Source organism: Peromyscus maniculatus, chromosome 6 (assembly GCF_049852395.1).
Source record: "Peromyscus maniculatus bairdii isolate BWxNUB_F1_BW_parent chromosome 6, HU_Pman_BW_mat_3.1, whole genome shotgun sequence".
NCBI classification, from domain to species: Eukaryota; Metazoa; Chordata; class Mammalia; order Rodentia; family Cricetidae; genus Peromyscus; species Peromyscus maniculatus.
Window position 1 is genome coordinate 60,197,122 of NC_134857.1, and position 22,771 is coordinate 60,219,892.

At 43.4% G+C, this 22,771-nt stretch overlaps 1 protein-coding gene across 3 annotated transcripts in view; it reads right to left on the reverse strand.

Annotated features, from left to right (window-relative positions):
• Rxfp1 (relaxin family peptide receptor 1) overlaps positions 1–22,771 on the reverse strand; it is a 150,885-nt gene that overhangs the window by 69,594 nt on the left and 58,520 nt on the right. For 2 of the 3 annotated variants that reach the window (XM_076574281.1, XM_015999595.3), the window contains exon 2: positions 17,001–17,138. In XM_076574281.1, the coding sequence (XP_076430396.1) occupies positions 17,001–17,138 (138 nt within the window). Of the gene's footprint in view, positions 1–17,000; positions 17,139–22,771 lie in introns of those variants that run through there. The other variant, XM_042279184.2, reaches the window with a different exon arrangement.

Genomic DNA, 22,771 nt, shown 5'->3' on the forward strand with positions numbered 1-22,771 from the left:
TGAGTTTGAGGCCAGCCTGGTCTACAAAGAGAGTTCCAGGACAGGCTCTAAAGCTACACAGAGAAACCCTGTCTCGAAAAGCCAACCCCCCCTAATAAAAACCCCCAAACAAGTCTTAACAAATATAGGAATATTGAAACAATTTCTTGTATTCTTTGTGATTGTATGGAATAAAACTAGAAATCACAGTAAAAGAAATTACAGAACTTGCATCAATTTATGGAGCAACATACTATTGAGTGAAGAATGAGTCACTGAAGAAATCAAGATGAATATAAATATATTCCTAGGATAAAAAACTACAAACGCCTACATTAAAAGTGTGTGTGTGGGAGGTATTGGTGAAATTATTAAGGCCACTCCACATAGTTAAAAGGGAGGTTTATTTTGTGGGGTAACTTACAAGTGAAGGGATAATTTACAGGGTCTGGGAAAGGTGTACCACAGTCCGGCGGTGTTCTCTGGAGAACTCTGCTCGGTCTACCTCCAGCTTCCAGGGCCCAGGAACCAAGAGAGCTGGCGCATCCGGATCTCAGGTCTTCAGCGTCCTCTCTCAGCCCCGCCTTGTAGGCATGACCATTACTGAAGCCTCAAAGGGGGTTGGAACTTCCAGATCAAAGCTGGAATGGCTACCCACTACAGGGAGGGGATGGCTCAGTGGTTAAGACTGCTTGCTGTCTTTGAGAACCTGGGTTCAGTTTCTGCTACTCATGTTGGTAGCACATAGGTACCTATAAGTAAAGCTCCAGGGCATATGTCCCCCTCTTCTGGCCTCTGTGGGCATCTGCACACATGTGGCATGTATTTACACACACACACACACACACACACACACACACACACACACACACACACAAACATTAAAAACAATCTGATAGCTCTAAAATAATAGTGCATCACAGGGCCTTTGTAAAAGAAGAGCAAGACAACTTCCAGATCAGTGGATGAAAGAAACTGATTGGGGAAGAATTAATGAATGGAAAGAAAAAAGACAATACAAAGAATCAATGAAACTCAGACTTAAGTTTTTGAAAAGAAAAATTAAGATTGTCAGATCCTCAGCCAAACAAATCCAAAGAGAAAGGGAAGACTGAAATTAATAAAATTAATTTTTTATTTTAGGAAACATGTCTTAAAAACATCTTCCACAAAGTAGGAAAATCTACAAGAAATGGATTAATTTCTAGACACACATGACCTATCAAAATTAAATGGAGACAAACAATTTAAGATAGATTTGCAACCCGCAAGACTGAGGTATTAATAAAAAAAATTCTCAACTATAAAAAGGCCAGTTCCAGATGGATTCCCTGCTGAATTCTACCAGATCTTTCAAGAACTAACACATTTGTTTCTCAAACTAGACAACAGAAAGGAAAAAGAAAACCACCAAACTGGATTTAGTGAAGCCAGTGTTATGCTGATATCCCGATAAAGACCCCAGAAAAAAGAAAAGCGATAGACCAACCTCCCTGAAGAACACAGATGCAAAGATTCCCAGTAAAACACTTGCATACTTAGTTCAATAACACATGAAAGGGACCTTCGCTATGACCAAGCTGGTTTTAACAAGTGAACAGTTTTCAAAAGATAAAATACAAATGGCCCATAAACATAGGATGTTCCTTCTCACCAGCCGTCAGAGAATGTACACATCAAAACTCCTCTGAATGGCTACGATCAAAAACACCAATGACAACCAATGTTGGAGAGGATGTGGAGCAAAGGGAACACTCCTCCACTGTTGGTGGGAATGTAAACTTGTACAACCACTGTGGAAATCAGTATGGCAGTTTCTCAGAAAATTAGGAATCGAACTACCTCAAGATCCAGCCATCCCACTCTTGGGCATATACCCAAGGAATGCTGATTCATACCATAAAGATACATGCTCAGCTATGTTCATAGCAGCACTATTTGTAATAGCCAGAACCTGGAAACAACCTAGATGCCCATCAACGGAAGAATGGATGAAAAAAAATGTGGTACATATACACAATGGAGTACTACTCAGCAGAGAAAAACAATGAAAGCATGAAATTTGCAGCAATGAAATTTGCAGGAACTAGAAAAAAATCATCCTGAGTGAGGTAACCCAAACCCAGAAAGACAGTTATGGTATGTACTCACTCATTGGTGGATTCTAGATATAAAATAAAGAACAATCAGACCACAACCCATAGAACCATAGAGGCTATATATATAGCATGGAGGTCCCTAGGACGACTGTGGCATATAATAAATTTCAGTTTTACTCAATTATTAAAAAAAATAGCCAAATTAATGGAAACACATGAACTATGAACCAAAGGCTGAGGGGCCCCCAGCTGGATCAGGCCCTCTGAATAGGTGAGACAGTTGATTGGCTTGATCGGTTTGGGAGGCAACTAGGCAGTGGGACCAAGTCCTGTGCTCATTGCATGAGTTGGCTGTTTGAAACCTGGAACTTATGCAGGGACACTTGGCTCAGTCTGGGAGGAAGGGACTGGACCTCCCTGGACTGAATCTACCAAGTTGATCGCAGTCCTCGGGGGAGGACTTGTCCTGGAGGAGGTGGGAATGGAGGGTGGGCTGGGGGTAAGGGGAGGGGGTGGGAGGGGGGAGAATAGGGGAACCCATGGCTGATATGTAGAACTGAATGGTATTGTAAAATAAAAAAAAATATATATATTAAAAAAACAAACAAACAAACAAACAAAAAAAACCAAAACTCTGAGATTCCATCTTACCCAGTCAGAAAGGCAATCATTCAGAAAACAAATAACCACAAACGCTGATGAGGATGTACACAAAAGGGCACCTTTCTACTCTGCTGGGGGGGGGGCGGATTTAAAGTAGTCCAGCTACAGTGGAAATCAGTATCAGGTCTTTCAAATCAAGAGATCTACCATAAGCCTCAGTTGCATCACCACGGGGTATCTAGCAGAAGGACCTCAAGCCAGCACAACAGAGACGCTTGCACACGAATGTTTGAATGTTTACTGCAGCGTTACTCACAGTCACTGAGTTATGGCACCAAGCTAGGTGTCCAACCACAGAGGAATGGGTAGGGAAATGTGGTTTATGTATACACTGGAACAGTTTTAACCACAAAGAAGAAAAGTGATGTCTTGTGCAGGAAAATGAACACAACTGGAGATAACACCAGTGAATTAGGCCACCTGCAGAAAGACAAATGCCACAGGCTTTCTTCCACATTTGGTTCCTAGACTTTATATGGATACATAAAATCGCATGTGTATATATGATGGGAAGTGGAGGTGAAACCGTCTAGGGAAAAAAAGGAGTAAGGAGATGGTTAAAAAATTACAGTAGAGGGTTTTGGGGGACATGTTCAATGTACAATTTATACCAGCATGAAAATGTCCTTCTACAACACAGCTCCATGTACAATGAATACAAAAAATGAAAACATCTTTAAAAAGCAAATAATGTATCTAATCTACTGGACATCACAGGTTACCCTACAGAACACTCTAAAATACTGTATTTTTCTCTATATGTGTGTGGCTTGACATCGAACCACGGCTCACTGCTACTGTCCAATCTTACAAGATAATATACTGCATACCACTATCTTGGGAAAAGAGCAAACTTCAGAATCCCATGTATTTTTTTAAATCACTGTCACATGGTTGCAAAGTTGAAAAAATGTAGCAAACAATTGTAAGTTGTGATTGCTCGTGTTTCATTTGCAACAAGTATTAGCTATGTTTGCTGTACAGGGAACTGGGTCAGACACAACAATTTGAATTCAAGAGAATGTACCTACTTTGCCAGTGTCAGATTCTCCTGGCATTGACCTTGAGAGGTGGAGACAGGTTGGTGCTTAGTTGGGAAGGGGTGGGGGGTACAAGTTCCTTGGATGTGTTACCTTATAGAGATATATCTTTTTTTTTTTTTGATTTTTTTTGATTTTTCGAGACAGGGTTTCTCTGTGTAGCTTTGCGCCTTTCCTGGAACTCACTTGGTAGCCCAGGCTGGCCTCGAACTCACAGAGATCCGCCTGGCTCTGCCTCCCGAGTGCTGAGATATATCAAGCTCCACTTAGCTACTCTGCCAGGATTCTTTGTGAGAATTCTGTACTAAGATATTGGAAAGCATTGCATCCCATGTCCCCACTTGGTGTTAATATATGCTAGTACAATGAAGTGAGAAACATCTCTGTATGAAGCCATTGCCATATTTCACTCTGCTAATATGCTTTGGAGAGTGTTTGCTTCCACATTTGCGGGACAGAGACCCTGTCCAGATCAGAGTGTAGCCCTGGGTGCACAGTGACAGCAGCCCTCGAGAACTTGAGCAGAAGGCAGATTCCTGGGCTTCAGATCACACTTCTGCTAATACTGAAACACCACATTCTAGGTCTATGGAGGTGGGGCTAAAATTGGCTCCACCCGGGAAGGAAGGAATTTCAAAACATCAACAGGATTCACTCCTCACTTGGGGTTTGGTTTCTGTTTAAAACTGTGGAGATTTCTAGTCTCTTCCTCTTGTTCTTAGATTATTGTTTCTGGGAGTGAGGCTTGGGACTCTTGAGTCTTTCAGCAACCTGGGGGTGGGGCTTAGCTGTCCATGGACTCCTACGTACTTCAGAAGCCTTCCCTAGATTTCAGAGACTGCTTCTGGATTCCCAGTTGCTTTGATTTCTCTTTGGAGGTGCTTAAGTTGGAACCCTGAATCTTGAGTGCATGGTGAATGCTTTACCGCTGTGAAATACCTGACTCTTAATTTTGAATAATCAAAATTTGAAGGATTTATTTTCCCATTAGAGAGGAACCTCGAACAAAGTAGGGTGTGATGCTATCCCATGTTGAATGGAAAGCATTGGAATGCAAGAATGCATCTGATAGGCTACAAAGCATACATTGTATTGGTTGGTGAACAAGCAGGGGTTCATTTGTCTGGATTTATACAAACCAGAGCATTCTTGGTGCTCTCATAGTCATTCGACTTTCAGCACCCATTCTTAGAAAAGAGTGGAGCATCGTTTACTGATTGTCCTTAAAGAGAGAGATGCCCTGAACCACTAGAGTGAGCCTGGGAATGCAATGTGGCTGAGTTCAGCAGTTTGTCAAAACAGCGGTGTGGAGTCTCTTTGAATTTTAAGAGCAACAGTAGTTTGCTGTACAGAATGCACATGCTTCTGTCTGTGGGCTTAGTGCCACTGCAGGCAACTACTTAGACGTCAAGGAGTGTGCCATTATCCTGGGCATCTTTCAGTGAAAATTAGGGTCACAGAAAGAAATACTGCCCCTCTCTCCTTATCTAGTAAGATGTGTTCTGAGAAGAAAATCACAGAGATAACCCAAATATGCCTTATGTATTACTTTTAGATATTTTCTCTTGACATATCTATATCTAATATATATATATATATAATTCTGTTGTCTACACTGGCCTCAAATGCTTGGGTTCAAGCTTTCCTACTTTGGTCTTTTAGTATCTGAAATAAAAGCTAGGTGCCACACCATGCCTGGGCCTCAACATTGTTGGATAATCACACACATATTAGAAATGAAAATCAGGCCGGTAATTTTAGAAGAGCCAAGGGTTCTGCTAGTTATAATTTTGAGGCTACTAAGTATAGAACCAATTAGTTTTGAACGCCAAACACCTGATTATAAGATGGGCATGGTGGTGCAGGCCTGTAATTCCAGTCACTTGGGAGGTCCAGTTAGAGGAGATGAGGTTTAAGGCCGGCAGAGTCTGCAGAGTGAGCTTATGGCCAGTCTGGGAAACGTGGTGGGGTCATGTCTCAAGATAAAAGTAAAAAGAAAGCTAGGTCATAGCTCAGTAAGAGTACTCTCTTACGTTAGTCTCTAGGATCAATTCTCAGTTCCCCCAAAGACACAAATAACCAAAGCATGATTGTACATTAATACAAGATCATGACCCACATTGCTCTCCCTCCTCTGTTTTTAACAAAAAAAAAAAAAAAAAAAAAGACAGACCAACCACTTTAGAGGAGTATTCTGAAATGAGAACTGACTTCTGCATCATACTGCTGGGTACAGTTGTCCTCCTGAGAGCAACAGAAGAAGCTGACTTAAGAAGCTATGGAAGAGTTAGTGTTTCTGAATTTTCAATGCAGGACAAATTAACATTAAAAGAGTCCTTGAATATACTTCAGTTTTCTAAGCCCATTAAAAATACATATCACCACCATCACACCCCAAAATAGGCACAGTTTATTTAGTTCTCATAGACTAGTAAACGCCAAGTCAGTGTCGGGAAAACTCTCTTGGGGTGTTCACAGTTCTTCTTCTCTTAAATTCCGTGCAACCTCTACCCCTTTCCTGCTCTAGGCAGCTAGACTTTCACACTTACATCATCTGAAAAAGATGACACGGAAGTTCAAAGGTTCACAGTGAAATTGAATTCCTGGAATTTTATTTTCAAATGCTTAAGACTGGCATTTGACGAGAAGTTTGCAAGCATATGAAAGAGAAAGCAGTGGGCTTTGCTGGCCACAAACTAGACAAGAGGCTTGGGCCAAAGAAAGGACAGTTGAAGAGTGTCCCATTCCTGGGTTAATTATGGATCGTATTTCCCACATTGGATTCTGGAGCAGGGTGGCCTGCGGGTCATGGGGCAACTGTTGCAGAGCCTGGCTCGACATTGGAGCAGCAGAGAGGCAATGGCTACAAGGGCTGAGGCAGCTGAGCGACAACATGACCCCTCTAGGGGCACAGCTAGCTCAGGAACAATGAAAAGTTTCCCTTGAGCCATGGAGGGCTAAGGATGTAGGGAAGAGGGACTGAGTGTGGAGGTGTCTGTGACAGGCTGATGACTATTCAGAGGTTTGTCTAAGGCGGAAGACCAGATTGATTCATGCCTATCTCAGGGGATTCTGTGGTTTCCCAAGACGACAGCTAGCCAGACCTCTGTCCCTGTGGATCCCATATAGTATCCTGGCACCACGGGGACACACGAGCTCAGCTGCAATCCTAGTAGAAAGAAAACAGATGAGACTTTTAACTGGTTTTTCTCTCTAGGGAGGATGGAAGCTTATAATAGAAACAACCTTTGGCCACGGAGAAAGGTTTGCATGAATAAAGATGGTTATTCATTTGGGAATGTGAGCTGACGTTCCTAGTTCATGGGTAGTGCAGGATTTTAACTTCCCCACTTTAAAGGTAATGAAACAGTTCCTTTCTCCAAGACTGTTGTGAGGATTAAATGAGGCAAAATACAGACTTAGAATAGTATCTTATATTTAGTAACTGTGGTAAAAACATCAACTCTCATTCTTATCATCACACTTGCCATTTTAAATTTGGAGGTGTATCTAATTTCTCATATACTACTTTTCTAAGAAGAAATTTAAAAATACTTTCCTTTAAAAAACTTCTAAATATTTTAAATACCATGTAGGGGGAGGCTCCATCTGATTCAAATTTTATCAACAAGAGATTTGTTTGAATGCAAGATCACATCACGAGCAACAGCATGGGCATTATTCTTCCATGCAGGAAAAACAGAATGTAGGATGCTTTTGTGTTTGGATAAGTGTCCCTCAAAAGTCCATGTGCTAATAAAGTCTTGGTCCTTAGCCCATGCCATTACTGGGAGGTGATGGAACCCGTAAGAATTGGGACTAAGTGGGAACTTTAGGCCACTTAGAATGGTCCTTGAAGGGGACCCTAGTCCCTTTGGCCTTTGACCATGAGTAGTTTTCTGACCATATGCTCCTATCATGACACACTACCTTGTTGTAGGCTAAAGCAATGGAGGTAAACTAATCATGAACTGAAAACTTGTGAAATAAAACTTGTGAAATCTGTGAACCAGACAGAATAAATCATTTTCTGTTGACAGACTGATTACCTAAATTGTTAGGGTGATGAGAAACTAACACACAAGCCACACAGTTGAGATGGGATTCAGACTAAACCATGTTATCAGGAGACTTATGTAATCTTTCTGCATTTTCATTTTCCTTATTTATAGAACGAATATATTACAGCACACCAATTTACATGAGGATGAAATGAAAGGAAGCATATGAATGACTTGTATTGTGTCTGGCACACATAAATACTCAAACACAGAAGATAATCTAGTTATAACTCTTATGAGATAAAACCAAATACTGCCAAGAAGGTAAGAAAAAAACACAAGAAAGCTGTTCAAAAATGGGTTCTCCAGTGCCTAAGAGTATTTCCAACTAAGACGCAGCATTAACAATTGGTGTCTAGAGGGAGGGGCAAAGGAGAAGCCGTTAAGGTAAAATTTAGAAAGCTCTTACTGAGGTCTGAGTGTTGACTGTTCCCCAAAGGCCCATGTTTTAAAGGCTTGGTCCTGAGTATGATGCTAATGGGATTTTTATGGGTGGAGCCTAATTGGAAGTCTATAGATCCTTGGACATGTAGCCTGGAAGGGGACTGTCATTCCTTCCTATTTTTGTTCTCCTTCCTGGGCATGAAGTGAATGGTTCTACTATGCCACGTGCCTCTTCCATGACAAGGCCCATCAATCACGCACTGGAACCCATGGACTGGAATGAGCCAATTGTGAGCCAAAATGGACCTCTTGTCTTTGTAGGTTTCTTAACTGATTTTCTCAGGATTGGTTATAGGGACAGGAAGCGAACACACAGCTGCAATATAAATTCCATAAGTGATCATCCTTATCTTTTCCAGGAGCTTCCCCAGGAAGCACAGTGCAGTTTTTACTCTGCAGTCGAAGCTGGCTTCTGCTTACTGATAACTTGCTATTTCACCTCTGTATGTGTGCGTGTGTGGGGGAAGGCAGGGAAGTGCTAGTCCAACTGAATTCACAAAGACCTATGTACTCCACACTAATTTTTGTGTGCGTGTGCCCGGTAATGTTATGCCTCTAACCTTTCTGACTGGGAACAGTTGGCTTTCCAGGGCCCAGACAGTTCTCAGAGGGAACAAAGAACACGGCTGGAAAAAAGGCTCATGGCCATCTAATAATGAAAAGTGCATTCAGTTCTATTAGAGGTGGAACTATCCGTCTAGAGCCAAAGGAGCTCATCTCTTGGGCCCATGGGTTCAGGAGACAACTTCCCCTGCCTGAAACATCCAAACCCAGGTATAGGGAGAGGAGAGGCAGCCAAAGAGCAACTCCTACAGCCCTTTGAAGTTATTCAGTCTAAGCCTGCTCAGTTTACTTTCCCTTTCCTATGGAACTCACACCAAAGACTCCGGTCAAAGGCTTCCCCTTCCTCCTGTCTGTCCCCTAAACACCTCGATGTCTTTCTGGGTGTTCTGTGTGGGGAGCTCTGTCTCCTGTCACTGTGAATCTTCTCTATTCCTCTCCTGTGCCTCCCTTGTGACTATGTATGACTGACCATCACATAAAAGAACAAACAGTATCCAGTAAAAAAAAAATGTTTTTCAAGTGTAGGAAGACTATCTGAGAGGAGAATTTATCTACAGAGAGTTTATGCCATGTGCAGTAAGGTATAAGGATACCTTGCTGGAAATGCTGTCTAGAATGTATCCAAATTCAGATCGATTTCATCTGGACTAGGACTCAGGTCTACAGAGGACCTACCTTTTCCTATTTCTTGTCCCCTGCCTTGACTGCTGTAACAGATTACTGTGATCTGGTATCTTGAAACAATAGAATTGTATTCTGTCATGGCTTTGGAGGCCAGAATATAAACTCAAGGTATCAGTAGAGTTACATGCTCTCTTCAGGCTCTAGATCTTCTCTTGCCTCTTTAGGCTTTTGCTTACTTCTGGTGTGCCAGCAAAAGTCTAGCCACTGCCTCTATTTGCCCATGGCCACTCCATCTCTGCAGCTATTTTCTCTTTCTGGCAAGGACACTGTCATTGGCTTTGAGGGTCCATCCTAATGATTCTGTCTGAGCATGGTCTTCATCTCTGTCTTTCCTGTCTTCGCAGAGACTCTGCTTCTGAATACGGTCACATTCTTAGGTTCCAGAAGGACACAACACTTTACCAGACATTTTCTCACTACTGTACACCATTCCAAATGTACTAGAAGGGGTTTCGTGCCATTTCTTCTATGGTTTACAGAAATGCTAATGTGGAAGCAGACCAAAATGTCTTCATTCCTTTTCTGTGGGTGACGCTGCAGAGGTGTAGAGGAGGTGAGAGATGTTCAAAGAGCAAGTCTAGCAAGGACAGGCATGATGATTTGGTCTGTAGAAGACTTGGTCTCCACAGTAGAGCAAGCAGCCTATCTTAGAATGAGGTGGTGCAGCTGAAGTAAGGGGGGGCACTCTGTGTATTGGCTCTGCTTACAAAACATGAAGAAATCTTAGAAATGAAGAGTTCTTTCAAGTGAAAAGCTAGTTGTGGTGAGTTGATCTGGTAGGTCCATTTATATATTTGCCATGTAAGGTGATCGATGCCAGGGCCTTGCCTGTGCATGGCAAAAGCTCTACCACTGAATGCCAACCCCAGCCCTCACCCAAGAATGTGATGATACTTTTACTTTACACGTTTGCTACTTAATGAGTTGGCATTTGGTTTGAAATGAGCATATGTGATTTCTAAATGAGAACTGTCAATATTTTGTAATCAGATTCCCTCAGTGTTTACAAAGGTACATTCTCCACGTGTCTGATTATTCTATCTCCAAAAAGAAAGGTTTTTCTTTCTCTGATTTACAACTGACACACCAAATTTCTGCTCTGATGACTTCAGAGTTTTGTTTTGGTTTATGCTTAGACTGTGTTTATGAAGAGATGTAAACTGTATTAGTGACATGGTAAAAAAATACAGAAATGATATGGGAACTATATTAAATACTGGAACTTGGGGAAATATGCTTTCCTATCTAAGTAAATTACATATGTAATCTCTATATTACCTAAATTTTTAAAAAGAAGGGGATTCCCATGAATTCAACTGAAAGGTTCTAAATGTATTTTTTTCCCCTTGAATTATGCCCATGGAAATGTCCAATGGTTTAATATGGTTCTAATGGTTTTTGTATTAGGTACTTTATTCCTCATACTTGTTTATTGTGTTAGTTACTTTTCTTATTTTTTGGATGAAATGCCACAAAAAAAAAACAGCTTAAAGAAGTAAGGGTTTATTTTGTCTCATAGTTCAAGGGCGAAACTCATCACGGCATGAAAGGCATGTCAGAAGCTTAAGCCCGCTGGTTACCTTGCATCTCCAAGCAGACTGAGATGAGTACTGGCACTCAATTTGCTTTCTCCTTTTCATCCAGCTTGGGACCCTAGCCCATGGAATGGTATTCACACAGTCAGGGTGGATCATCCTACTTCAATGTTCTAGACCTCAATCTAGAGACTACCTCACAGACATACCTAGAAACTTTCTTCTTTGGTAATTCTAGAGCCTTTCAAGTTGATAATCAATGTAAACCATTGTGAGTCTATCTCTTGAAGCTTCTAAGCTTGACACACACATGTATCACTTTGAAGCAACACCTTCCACTTTTTGTACTCATAGGCTTATGACCGTCTGATAATGGAAAATGGCATTTAGAACAATGACAAAAGTCCTCCATAGTCTTTAACAGATTCAACACTGTTTAAAAGTCCAAAGTCCAAGTCTCATTTAAGACTGAAGACAATTTCTTAACTGTGAACTCTTATAAAATAATAAAAAAACCCCACTTACTTCTAACATACAGTTGCACAGACTAAACATCCCCATTCCAATGGGAAGAATGGGGGCAGAGCAAGGAAAGAGGGAACCAAAGCAGATCAAAACCCAGAAGGGAAATCATCAAATCCTGCAGCTCACTGTTTGGTCACTGGGACTTTTGATGGAATCATCTAGATTCCAAAGGGGTTTATTAGCCTTGTTTCTCCAGCTTTGCCACTTAAAGCATGCATACTCTTTCTTGGGTTGCCTCTACCCTCTGCTTGCAGCTTTCCTTAGTGGACACCCCATGGTCCTGGCATCTCTAGCATCCTGGAATCTTCACTGCAGTGAAAGCTCCACCTTTCCGGCTTCATGCAATTGCTTTTCAGAATTTCCCTACAGGGACTCCAACCCTCACACATGTTAGATGCTTGACCTGCATTTAAGGACCTTGCTGCAAGCCTATACGACTCCCTCACTCTTGCATCTTTCATGCCTATAAAATCAGTACCACACAGATGCTGCTGCCAGCTCCTGGTTACTCTAGTTCTCTTGGACCATAGCTGCAGCCACTGCTGTGTGCTGCTGACTCTTGGGTAACTCTTTTTAGGTTATTTCTCTTCATCAAGAAACTAATCATTCCTAGTTTAGGCTGCCCCCTTCCAAATTTATTTGTGTTTTACAAGCTGGAGGTTTCATTGGTAGGATCTTTCTTAGGGCACCTTTCCTATTGTCCCATTGCGGAACATGATGTTTATCTTTTATGGTGCTAATCTTTTTATATACTACAGCTGCTTTTGCTATGCTGTCTTTGTCCACAACCTCAGACTCCTTTTCTTGCCAGATCCAGAGTTTTCACATCTTTCTTCTCTCTTTCATTGCAGGTCTGGGTAAGAGAGTGAGCCGTTGCCATGGGCAGCCTAAATGCTATGCGACTTTGGAATTTCCATTGCTCAACAAGAAAGTCCATTACTTTGGAATTCAGCAGCACTCCTACTTTTTATCACCTGACTCTACAGATGATGATGAAATTCTGCTGTCCTTCCTGAGTGTTCCAGACTATTCAGGCATGGACAGACAGACAGCAGCACATACCTGGACATCTTAGAGGTTTGATCAGAGTTAAGATCAGGACACAGGCAGAATGAAATCAGAATCTTTTCCAAAATGACTTCTAACTCAGTTCTTCCTGAAACCTCAGGAGCTGGGCCTCCCCTGTTCCCCTTTCCCTTGGCATTCTGGTCTCCCAAACTCCCATCAGAATGGCCTGTGAAGTTCTGCTCACAGTCTTCTGAGACTTCCTTATCCTGTACCTGCAAACTCTTCTGCATTCCTCCCACAAACCAGTTTTAAAAGCCTATAAACCACGTGGGCATGTTTATCACAGCAAAGATGCCACTTCCTGGCACCCATTTCTGTATTAGCTACGTGTGTGCATGTGGTGTGTGTGTGTGTGTGTGTGTTTGTCATCAGTCCAGAAGGGGGAGTCAGATTTCCTGAAGCTGGAGTTATAGGCAGTTGTCAGCCACCTGATGTAGGTACCAGGATCAAACTCTGGTCCTCTGGAAGAGCAGCAAGAGCTCGTAATTGCTAATTCATCTCTCTAGTTCTTGTATCAGTTACCTTTAATGTTCATTGCTATGACAAAATATTTAGTGAAAGCGATTTAAAGAAGAAAGGGCTTCTTTTAGCTCACAGGGTGAGGGTACAATCCAATGTGTTGGGTCAAGAGCTGTCAACAGGAGTCTGAGGCAGCTGGTCATGTTATAATACTATTCAGGAAAGAGAGAGGTCGGTGCTTGCCCACAGCTTGCTTATGTAGTTGGAACCTCAGACATGGAAAGGTGCTTTACTTATTTAGGGTAGGTAATCTCACCTCAGTTAACTCTGTCTGGAAACCCTCTCCCAGATGTTCCCAGAGGCTTTTCCCCCAGATAATTCTAGATCCTGTCAAGCTGACATTAGCCATCATAATTATAGATGATACTGGCCTCCGACTTGCAAAGATCTGGCTGCCTCTGCCTCCTGAATGCTGGAATCTTGAGTTAAGATTTACCTTGGTCCTCTTCCACTAAAAAATGACATTTTATTTGACAATATACTTTTAATCACAAATGATCATGGATTCATCTCATCTAGTTAGGCTAAAATATTTTATTTTACATAGTTGGAAATATATCTAATACTGTTTCAAATATTCATGAAATTTATATATTCTGAAAAGACCAAATTTCTGGTTTAATTTAATTAGAATTAGTAAGCATTTAAATATGGATGTCTTAAAAGTGAGCAGCCTTGGAAGCATAAAAATTAGAACAACGAGAGGCAGAAATACCTCAAGCTCCTAGTTTTTATCACCTGACTCCACAGATGGTGATGAAATTCTGCTGTCCTTTCTGAGCGTTCCAGCCTGCTCTGGCATGGACAGACAGCAGCAACATGCATTCCGACATCTTAGAGGATCAGGTTAACATTTCAACATGTTTAGAGGGCAGGATTCTCATGCATGAACTTGGGGGGGGGGCACAAATGCATTGTATCTATCTTCTGTTAAACACCTCCCATATATAGCATCTTATTTAATCCTCTTAGGAAAGATTCTCTCTCTCTCTGTCTCTGTCTCTCATCCTTGGAAGGAGTCACATCCTCTGGAGCTGGAGTTAGAGCTGGTTCTGAGGTACCTGACCTGCGTGCAGGGAATTGAACTTAGAGTCTCTGCGAGAGTTGCAAGTGCTTTGACTGCCAAGCTGTGTCCCCAGTCTTCATTGAATCCTTTTACCAACCTGTGGCCATAGGCGCTCTTTCATCCCATTTTCTAAAAAGGAGAAGAAGGGTCATTTACCGCCCTCCATTCCAGCATTGCAGTAGAAATCTTAAGAGGCTGAGCCAGCTGTATTGAATGCCTTATTACCTTTGTGTGAGTTGCTGACTGGGGGGTTTTGAGGAAAGCACTGGACTAAAGATTATCACCGCAAGGACTGCTACTTTTATTATTTTTATTCTTTAATATGGTCTCTTTAAGACTGGCACGAAAGCTCGAGTTTCCTTTAGGCTGAAATCCACCTTTGCTGGTGAATTTGAGAGAGCTGCCAGGCTTGTGCTTCCTGGAACCGTCCCACTTGATGGGACTCCACTTAGGACTGTGTCCAAACAACAAGCAGGTGCAGAGGAAAGTGGCTGGCAGCATGCAGACCACCGCTACATTTTCATTTTTAAGAACGGTGCGATATTCAGTTAGTTTAGCAAGCGCGACTCTTTGACGTGTTTGCGGACCTCTCACTCCAAGGTGTGTGTAGTTTCTGCTCACCACTTTAAGTGTCTGCATTTGACTTACTACCCATGTACAGAGAGTGTTCCAAACTGAGAAGTTGTGAAAATACAACTAGGGGAAGGTATCAAACAAAAAACAAAACAAAGCAAAACCAAACCAAAGCAAACCAAACCAAGCTGTAAAAGCCCGAGGCTGGAGGGTGTGCCTCAGTGACTGATGGCTTGCCTAAATCCAGCTTCGCTTCTGCCCACTTGGCATGGTAATCAAATGAACAGATGTGGACCATCACAAAGTAAGAGAAATCGCAGCTTGCTCTTCTGCACCTCAGCCCAGGTGAGATGCTCAAGCCAGAGGAAGCTTAGAAAGGGAGGGAGACTGAGGACCTTGTTAGCGAGTTACAGTTCTTGGCTATTGTACTGGGATTCCCACAGCAAGGAGTTGGGTGAAAATAGTTACTTCATACCCCCTGAGGACAACGACTTAGGTTTGTGATTATAAGATTCATTTACAAGAAATGACCTGTGTCTGGAGGCCCAAGCATTACTTCTATGACATAAACTAAGTGAGGTTTACACAGAATGGAGGTTTTTAAAGCTCTGTCTCCTTCCAGGTCTATTTGTCAAGGAAGTTTAATCCATTCAGGTTGGTGCTTCATGAAACTGGAACACCCAGAGTCGGGCAGCAAGACCTCCTGCAGGCTTATCATTTACATACGCAGCGCATCCAATGCTAGCATTGTAGGTATGTTTTCGTCTTCCAGAAATAGTGTATTTTCCCACAAGGGAGAATATTATTAACTTGGGTATTGACTAACAGATTCCTTTTGCAGTGAACCAGCTTCAGGGCATTCAAGTTGTTTTGATAAATTTGTACTCTCAAGTTTCAGGAATTTGAACAAAAATATCAACTGTAAGCTATTTTCCTAAATATTCGACTTGGCCAACAGCCTCACTTGCTGGCCTTGTAAGGTCATAGGGCAGGTTGTTGCTGGGACAAGTGAGTCCCACTTACCCACTTCTGTTTTCAGGAATTCTCACATTTCCTCCCCAGCCTCGTCTCTAACAGGTTGTGAGTCCCGGTCATACGCCTGGCACTCTCCTAAAACTTTATACTTAATCTTCCCAAAGTCTCACAGTAGGTACAATCATTACCCCCCCCCCCACACACACACCACCTTTTTTTTTTTTTTCTTTTCAAGACAGTGTTTCTCTGTGTAGTTTTGGTGCCTGTCCTGGATCTCGCTCTGTAGACCAGGCTGGCCTCGAACTCACAGAGATCCACCTGGCTCTGCCTCCTGAGTGCTGAGATTAAAGGCATGTGCCACCACCACCCGGCCATTAAACTCTTTTACAAAATGAGGAAACTAAGGCGTGAAGAGGCTACGAAGTGTTCTCAAAAGTTTGCATAATTGGTGAAAGCGGTTGGTTCCTAGGCTCAGTCTCTGGAGACCATGTTCTCGATTTTGACACCATGGTGCCTCAAAGACGTGAGCTCTGCAGGTTTCTGGGCTTAAAAACACTTGATTGTGCCGAATAACTACTTATCTGAAATACTGAGAGCAACAGTATTCCCTACAAACCAGTGGGAGCTGGATGTGACAGTTCATCACTGTATTAACAGTACCGGGGAGGTGGAGGGCTCTAGCCAGCCCCAGCATGGCAAACACGGCTCTGGCAGGCTTTGCCCTTCTCTCCCATTCCCTCTGCCTTGCTAAACTGTCAGATTACGTTCCTAAAGCTAGCCACCAAGGTCTGTTCCCTTATTTGGCCACTTCCTCCTCCTGAGGCTGACTACCAAGGTCCAGCTATCCAAGTATTGAAGCCCAACAATCAAAAGCCCTCTTTTGGATACCCCAATTAACATGCCCAATCAAAACAAACCACTCATCCTAACACGGGGTTTCCCCTATTCCCTTTATAAACCACCGTTTGCCTATGGGATACATCCGGCTCCTCTCTATCTCGAGGCATGCCTTTGTCCCTCCAGGGCCAATAAATATCCTTGGTGCTGAGAACTTGGTCTTGGGGTGTCTTGTGCCCATTCTGGTCCTTTCACAGAGCAGACACCGAAGCAAACCCAGCTGTTGGTCCACATGCTCTCTGCGTTCAGTTCTCTCCGGTTGGAGAGGCCAGGCCTTGCTGGCTGCGGCTCGGCGGCTCCCCACTCACCACAGTTGTCCTCATCGGCTTGGTTCCCGCAGTCGTCCACACCGTTGCAGTGAAGCGGCTGAGGCAAGCACCTGGTGATGTTCCCACAGGGGAAGGAGCCAAGGGGGCAGCTGACATCCTGTGCACTCCCGGGAGTGACTGCGGGGAGAGGGAGAGAGAGAGGACATTGGGAGAAGGTTAATGCACACATAGCACCAAAGGCAGTCCCCGGCGGCGTAGTTCCCACACATTTGCCTCCTGGCCCCGTTAGTCCGGAAACCATCGCCACAGCCGTGGCTGCTTTCCAGAGCCTCCACCTCACTAGGATGCTCTCACCGGCTTCTCTTCCTGAGAAGCCAGCCTCTTTTTCTTTGTCCATTGCCCTTACTCCTCTGTGAGTGCCGAAGTGGTGGGGATGGGACCTACAACCTACTGTATTACTAGGCAAGCATTCCGCCACTAAACCGTGTTTCCAGTTCTCAAATGTTTTCTCAGCCCCCCTTTTTAATGAAAGTAGGCTTGTATTTTAACTTCAGCTCCGTTCCTCTCTTCCGTAGAAAGCTTTCAGCTTTTATTGTGAGGCTCTGGCAAGACTGTACAGGGAGGGCCTGGAGAGATGGCTCAGAGGTTAAGAGCACTGGCTGCTCTTCCAGAGGTCCTGAGTTCAGTTCCCAGCACCCACATGGTGGCTCACAACCATCTAGAATGAGATTGGGTGCCCTCTTCTGGCCTGCAGGCGTACATGGGGGAAGAACACTGTATATATAATAAATAAATACATCTTAAAAAAAAATGTCCAGGGCATTGACTAGAGCCCAGCTGCTGTCCTGGCCAGGACCACTGTCTGTTGGGAGGACTCACCCGAACGAGTCAATAAATAATTCCAAACTGAGAGGTGCACAGTGAAATGAGACCCGTGCTGTCGTGGACACGAGCTGCTGGGATCTGTATAGCAGGCCTCTGAGAAAGTGGTCTGAGTAAGCAGAGAGCAGCAATGTAGAGGGGAATCAGTGGAGCAGGGGGTGGCAGGGGTGTGTGCGGAGGTGAGTGGGTTTAGGTTGATGACCAGGTGCCTTACCAGGGTTGTGATGGAGCACAATGAGCAGGCATGTGTGGCTTGAGCTGGGGCTGAGGAGGCAGACAAAGGGGACAATGTTGACCTTTATTTAAAATGCAAGGGAAAGAGAAGGTGGGCCTGGCCCTGCAGCCAGGGACCTGGCCCTGCAGCCAGAGAGGGCATGTGCTTTCTCTCTTCACATCCTCCTGGCTGCCAAAGCTGGGTCACAGATCTCAGAGGGTGAGTGTGGGAGATAGACTGCTGCTGAGGAGACTGTGGCAATCCAACTGAAAGACGATGGAGTTTAGTCTAGGGTGGAGTTGGCAGAGGGGAGAAAATAGACACATTTCACACACACATCACAGTTAGAAGAGACAACGGAAGTGGCCCGAACAGCCAGGGGCAAGGCTGTGCCTTCACTCAGTGTCCTGGGATGTGCCAGGGGTGAGAGGAGACATGGGGCACATGCCCCTCGGTTTCATCCTTTACCAGAGCCTTGCCATGCAGCCTCTTACTCTGCTCAGCATTAGACCCACAAACCCATCCTCCATCTCCAGCCCTGCTTCCCTGTCCCATCTTTTCTCTAGTTCCTGGGACCTCTAGGGCACCATTCTCTCTCTCCACACCTTTCCTTGGAGAGCTAGAAGCCAGTCTTGCTGGAATTCCTGCCTCAGACTATACTGTCTTACTTCAAGGTGAGATTTTATTCTTATTAGGCAAACATTTATTTACTGATTGATAGAAAATTAGTTACTATTTGAAATCATGTTTATCAGGAGAGAATACGTTCTGAATTTCCCAAGCCAATCTAAAATTAAATGCCTTTTACCCGTATGAGCACATAGCCGAACAAAGAGGACTATGGGAACTTTGAAACTTCAAAGAGTTGGGCACGTTAATTGTCCCTGCCAGACCCCAATTTAAACCAAAGGCAGTTAACAAAAGGCCATTACATCTTGGGTCTCATATTCTCTTGTGTGCTTTTTTATCTTATGTTGATAAGAAAGAAATCCATTGTAACAAAGACCCTGCTATTGTTTGCCTCTTGAGGGGTTTGGAAAGAAACCTGCTGAATAGGAAAATTGAAGATGTAAACACAAGGAGTAACAATTGCCTCACAGATACTTGGAAGAAAGTGTATGGAGTAAACTCAGAGGAAGCACCTTTGTCTTGAAGCTGTTGAAAGAACTGAAAGGTCCAGAAACTCTGACTTCGAAGGGTAAGCACACTGAGGGTAAAGTAGACGTTATTCTTTGGAGCTTTTTTCAGTGCACAGAAAAAAGAACGGACGGCACCTGTCCCACATGCTTCTATACCCACGCAAGCAGGGCCTCTCCCACCACACCGTCAGGCCTCCCTAGCGCGGCGCATTTGTTAGATGAGATGAACCAACACGTCATCGCTGCCTGTCCTTTAGAGCACAGTTCATTCTTGGTATTGACAAATGGGATTTTGGCAGATGTATCCACCATGATTGTAATGTTGAGACTCATTAAACAACACTCCAGGACCTGGAGAGATGGCTCTGTGGCTAAGAGCACCTTGCTCTTCCAGAGGACCTGAGTTTGGTTCCAAGCACCCAAGTAAGGTGGCTCACAGCCTGCTGTAACTCCAGGTCTATGGAGATCCAACACCACTGGCCCCTGTGGGCACCCACACGCATGTGCATTCTCCTGTACAGAAATACACATATGCAGGTCCCCCCTCAATCTTCTGTACAGAAATACACACAAACAGCCTCCCTTCCCCCACCTCCGGCAATGGAATCATAACACTGGCGTCATACACTATGGTGTAAATACTATTCTCATTTGTGAAGTTACCTTAAAATTCATTGATTCATCATTCCCCTCCAATAGTTGATTAAACCACAGTGGAAACTAAGAATTGTGAATCCCAGAACAGAGATCTCAGGAGCACATACATATGTGTTGACCCTGAATTTTAATATCTTCTTTATTAAACTTTGAAGAATGAACTTTAAAGATCAAGATGAAAAACAACAAACAAATCCTTGTTGAGAAATTGTCAGCCTCCAGCCCCAGCAACTGTTTCAAGTTTTAGCTGGATGAACATGGCTGTGCTTCCATCCCCCTGGTTTGAATATTCTGAGCCACTTGTTTTTGTTATTACTATGTTTTTATGCTTCTTTTTTTTGTCGACGGTACCAAGGTTAAGCCCAGGGCCTCTGGAATGCTAAACATATACTCTGCTACGGAATAAATTTCCAGCCTACATCTTATCTCTTAAATTTAAATTTACATTCAATGTGGATACAGCTTTTCAATGACAGTACCATGAAATTAGCCTATTTCCATAACATTATGATCAATAGATACATTAAAAGCCTTAGATATTATAATTATAATATAATTAATATTAGATTAATGTTAGTTTATGATTTTCAATTCTCAAACTGACAGAGAACCTGCTAATATGGGATAAAAATCTTTTTATCTCCCCAGACTATTGAGAGTAAAGTTCTCTCCTGATACTACCCTTAGACATTTGCTATATATTCCCTACAAGCAAAGGCGTTCTCCTACTACATGACACAGCCATCAAAATCAGATTAACATTGAGTTGCCATTCCCACGAGACCCTCAGCTTCTATTCAAGCTGGGGCTCCCAAATATCCTTTAAGTAGATGGGTCTAGTTTGACTCAGCCCTTGAGATGATTTATTATGTTTTTAGTTTTGTCTGGAATCACCTTTGTTTCCTTTAGAAATCATTATTGCTGTGTGTATGTGTGTGATGTGGGGATGAGTGGGCAAGTGTACCAGAGACCCCGTGTGGAGGGCAGAGGTCAACTCTGTGCAGCCAGTTGTCTCCTTCCACCGAGTAGGCTCCAGGAATTGAACTGGTGACAAGTGCCTTAACCTGCTGAGCCATCTTACTGGTCCCTTGGTCCTGCTGCCCCGCATTTCTCCATCTTTGGCAGTAGGAACAACCTCAGCCCGGCTTTGATTCTCTCGAGCCTCAGCAGAACCCACTGGTGTCTGAGGACTTCCATGCTTTCGGGCACTAAATGACCTTTTCAAAATCATCTATTTTGCCTGCTTTGGCTCTAGAAACCACCATTTCTCTGAGTTCTGGCTCCTCCCAGGGTCGAATCATATTTAGAAACCAAGATAAGGACTCTGGATACACATGTTGTTACTGGGATGTTGTTGTGCCCGGTGTCCTCAGTGGATGGACTGGCGCGGTGTGGTTATTCAGACCTGTGCATGCAGACATCTGTATTTACTTATCAGTACATCTCGCCATACTGAATATGAGTGCCTCCTCCTCTGCAGCGTCATAAGACTAAGTCTGATTTTCTCTCATTAACTTTCTCTCCCTGCTTTTCTAACAGTGAGGGATCTTCTTTATATAACTCCAGTGTCATCACACTGACAATCTACTCCCCATTGTGGATGGCTTTCACGGCTGAGCGTCTCTAACATGCTCCTCTGCCTGTCACTCCTTACATCCCAACACAGAACACCTTTCTGGGGGCCACCAAATGGCGTTAGGACACGATTGTTCAGGACAAAGGGCCAGGAAGCAGTGCTCTGAAGACGCTGGAGGCAACATCTAAAGACGTGGGAAGAATGCTTCCCTGCGATCATGGCATCATCTGTTTACAGCAGTGGAAGCCATGTTGTCGTGGGGCTGACAGATACAAGACAGGAAAATGAACCTCTCTGGAAAGTTACCCAAAGATTCGTCAAGAAACCATCCATAGGAAAGCATGTCAGCCTACCCATCACCTGACTATCCAGGAGCCTCATGGTGTCTGGCTTTGTTCCAGAGCAGCAATGTGACAGAAAAAAAAAAGTGAAAGACTTTGAGATGGGAAAAACACACAAGATCAATGAATGGAGTTATCTTGAGTTCACATTTTTTTTCTTTTTTCTTTTTTCAGCTTTGGCATATAAAAATGCAAATAACTATTGTCTCTAGAAATATAGATTTTCTGTGGCAGGAATGAGATGGTGAGAAAAATTAATTATTGTTTCATGGTATTGGTTGATTTTGTATGCTTTTATTCCATCGTTCCTATTGGCTAAACACACACACACACACACACACACACACACACACACACACAGACACACACACGAATACACAATGTCTCCTGAATTACCACTGGCTCTCTCATTAGTAAATGAGTTAAATAAAATCTTTGAGATACTTTGATTTTATATCTGTATGACTCATGACTTCTAATCTCTTCTTCCTCCCAATTCTTGTTAAATTATCCTTTAACAGGTGTGGGGATTTACTTGGAGTTCCAGAGTTGATATTTTGAGCTGAAGACATTTGGGACTCAACAGATGGAGAAATGTGCCTTCTCAGAGCTCATTTATCTGACTAACAGCAGAAATGTCTGGGAACTAAAGCTGGTATTGGCTCCCTCTTTGGGGCCAGTCTACTCCTAGGAGAGAGGCCAAGGCTAACCTCTGATAAATCCCTTTCCTGGGGGTATACACAGCCCCTTGGTGGTTTGACTGACAATGGCCCTCATAGCCACATATTTTTGAATGTTTAGTCACCAGGGCATGGAAATGTTTGGGAAGGATTAGGAGGTGTGGTCTTGTTGGAAGAAGTGTGTTACTGGGGGTGGGCTTTGAGGTTTCAAAAGCCAGTGCCAGGCCCAATGTCTCTCTCTTTGCTTGCTGCCTATGGACCAGGGTGCAAAGCTCTCAGCTGCTGCTCCCAGCACCATGCCTGTCTGCTCCCCACCATAAT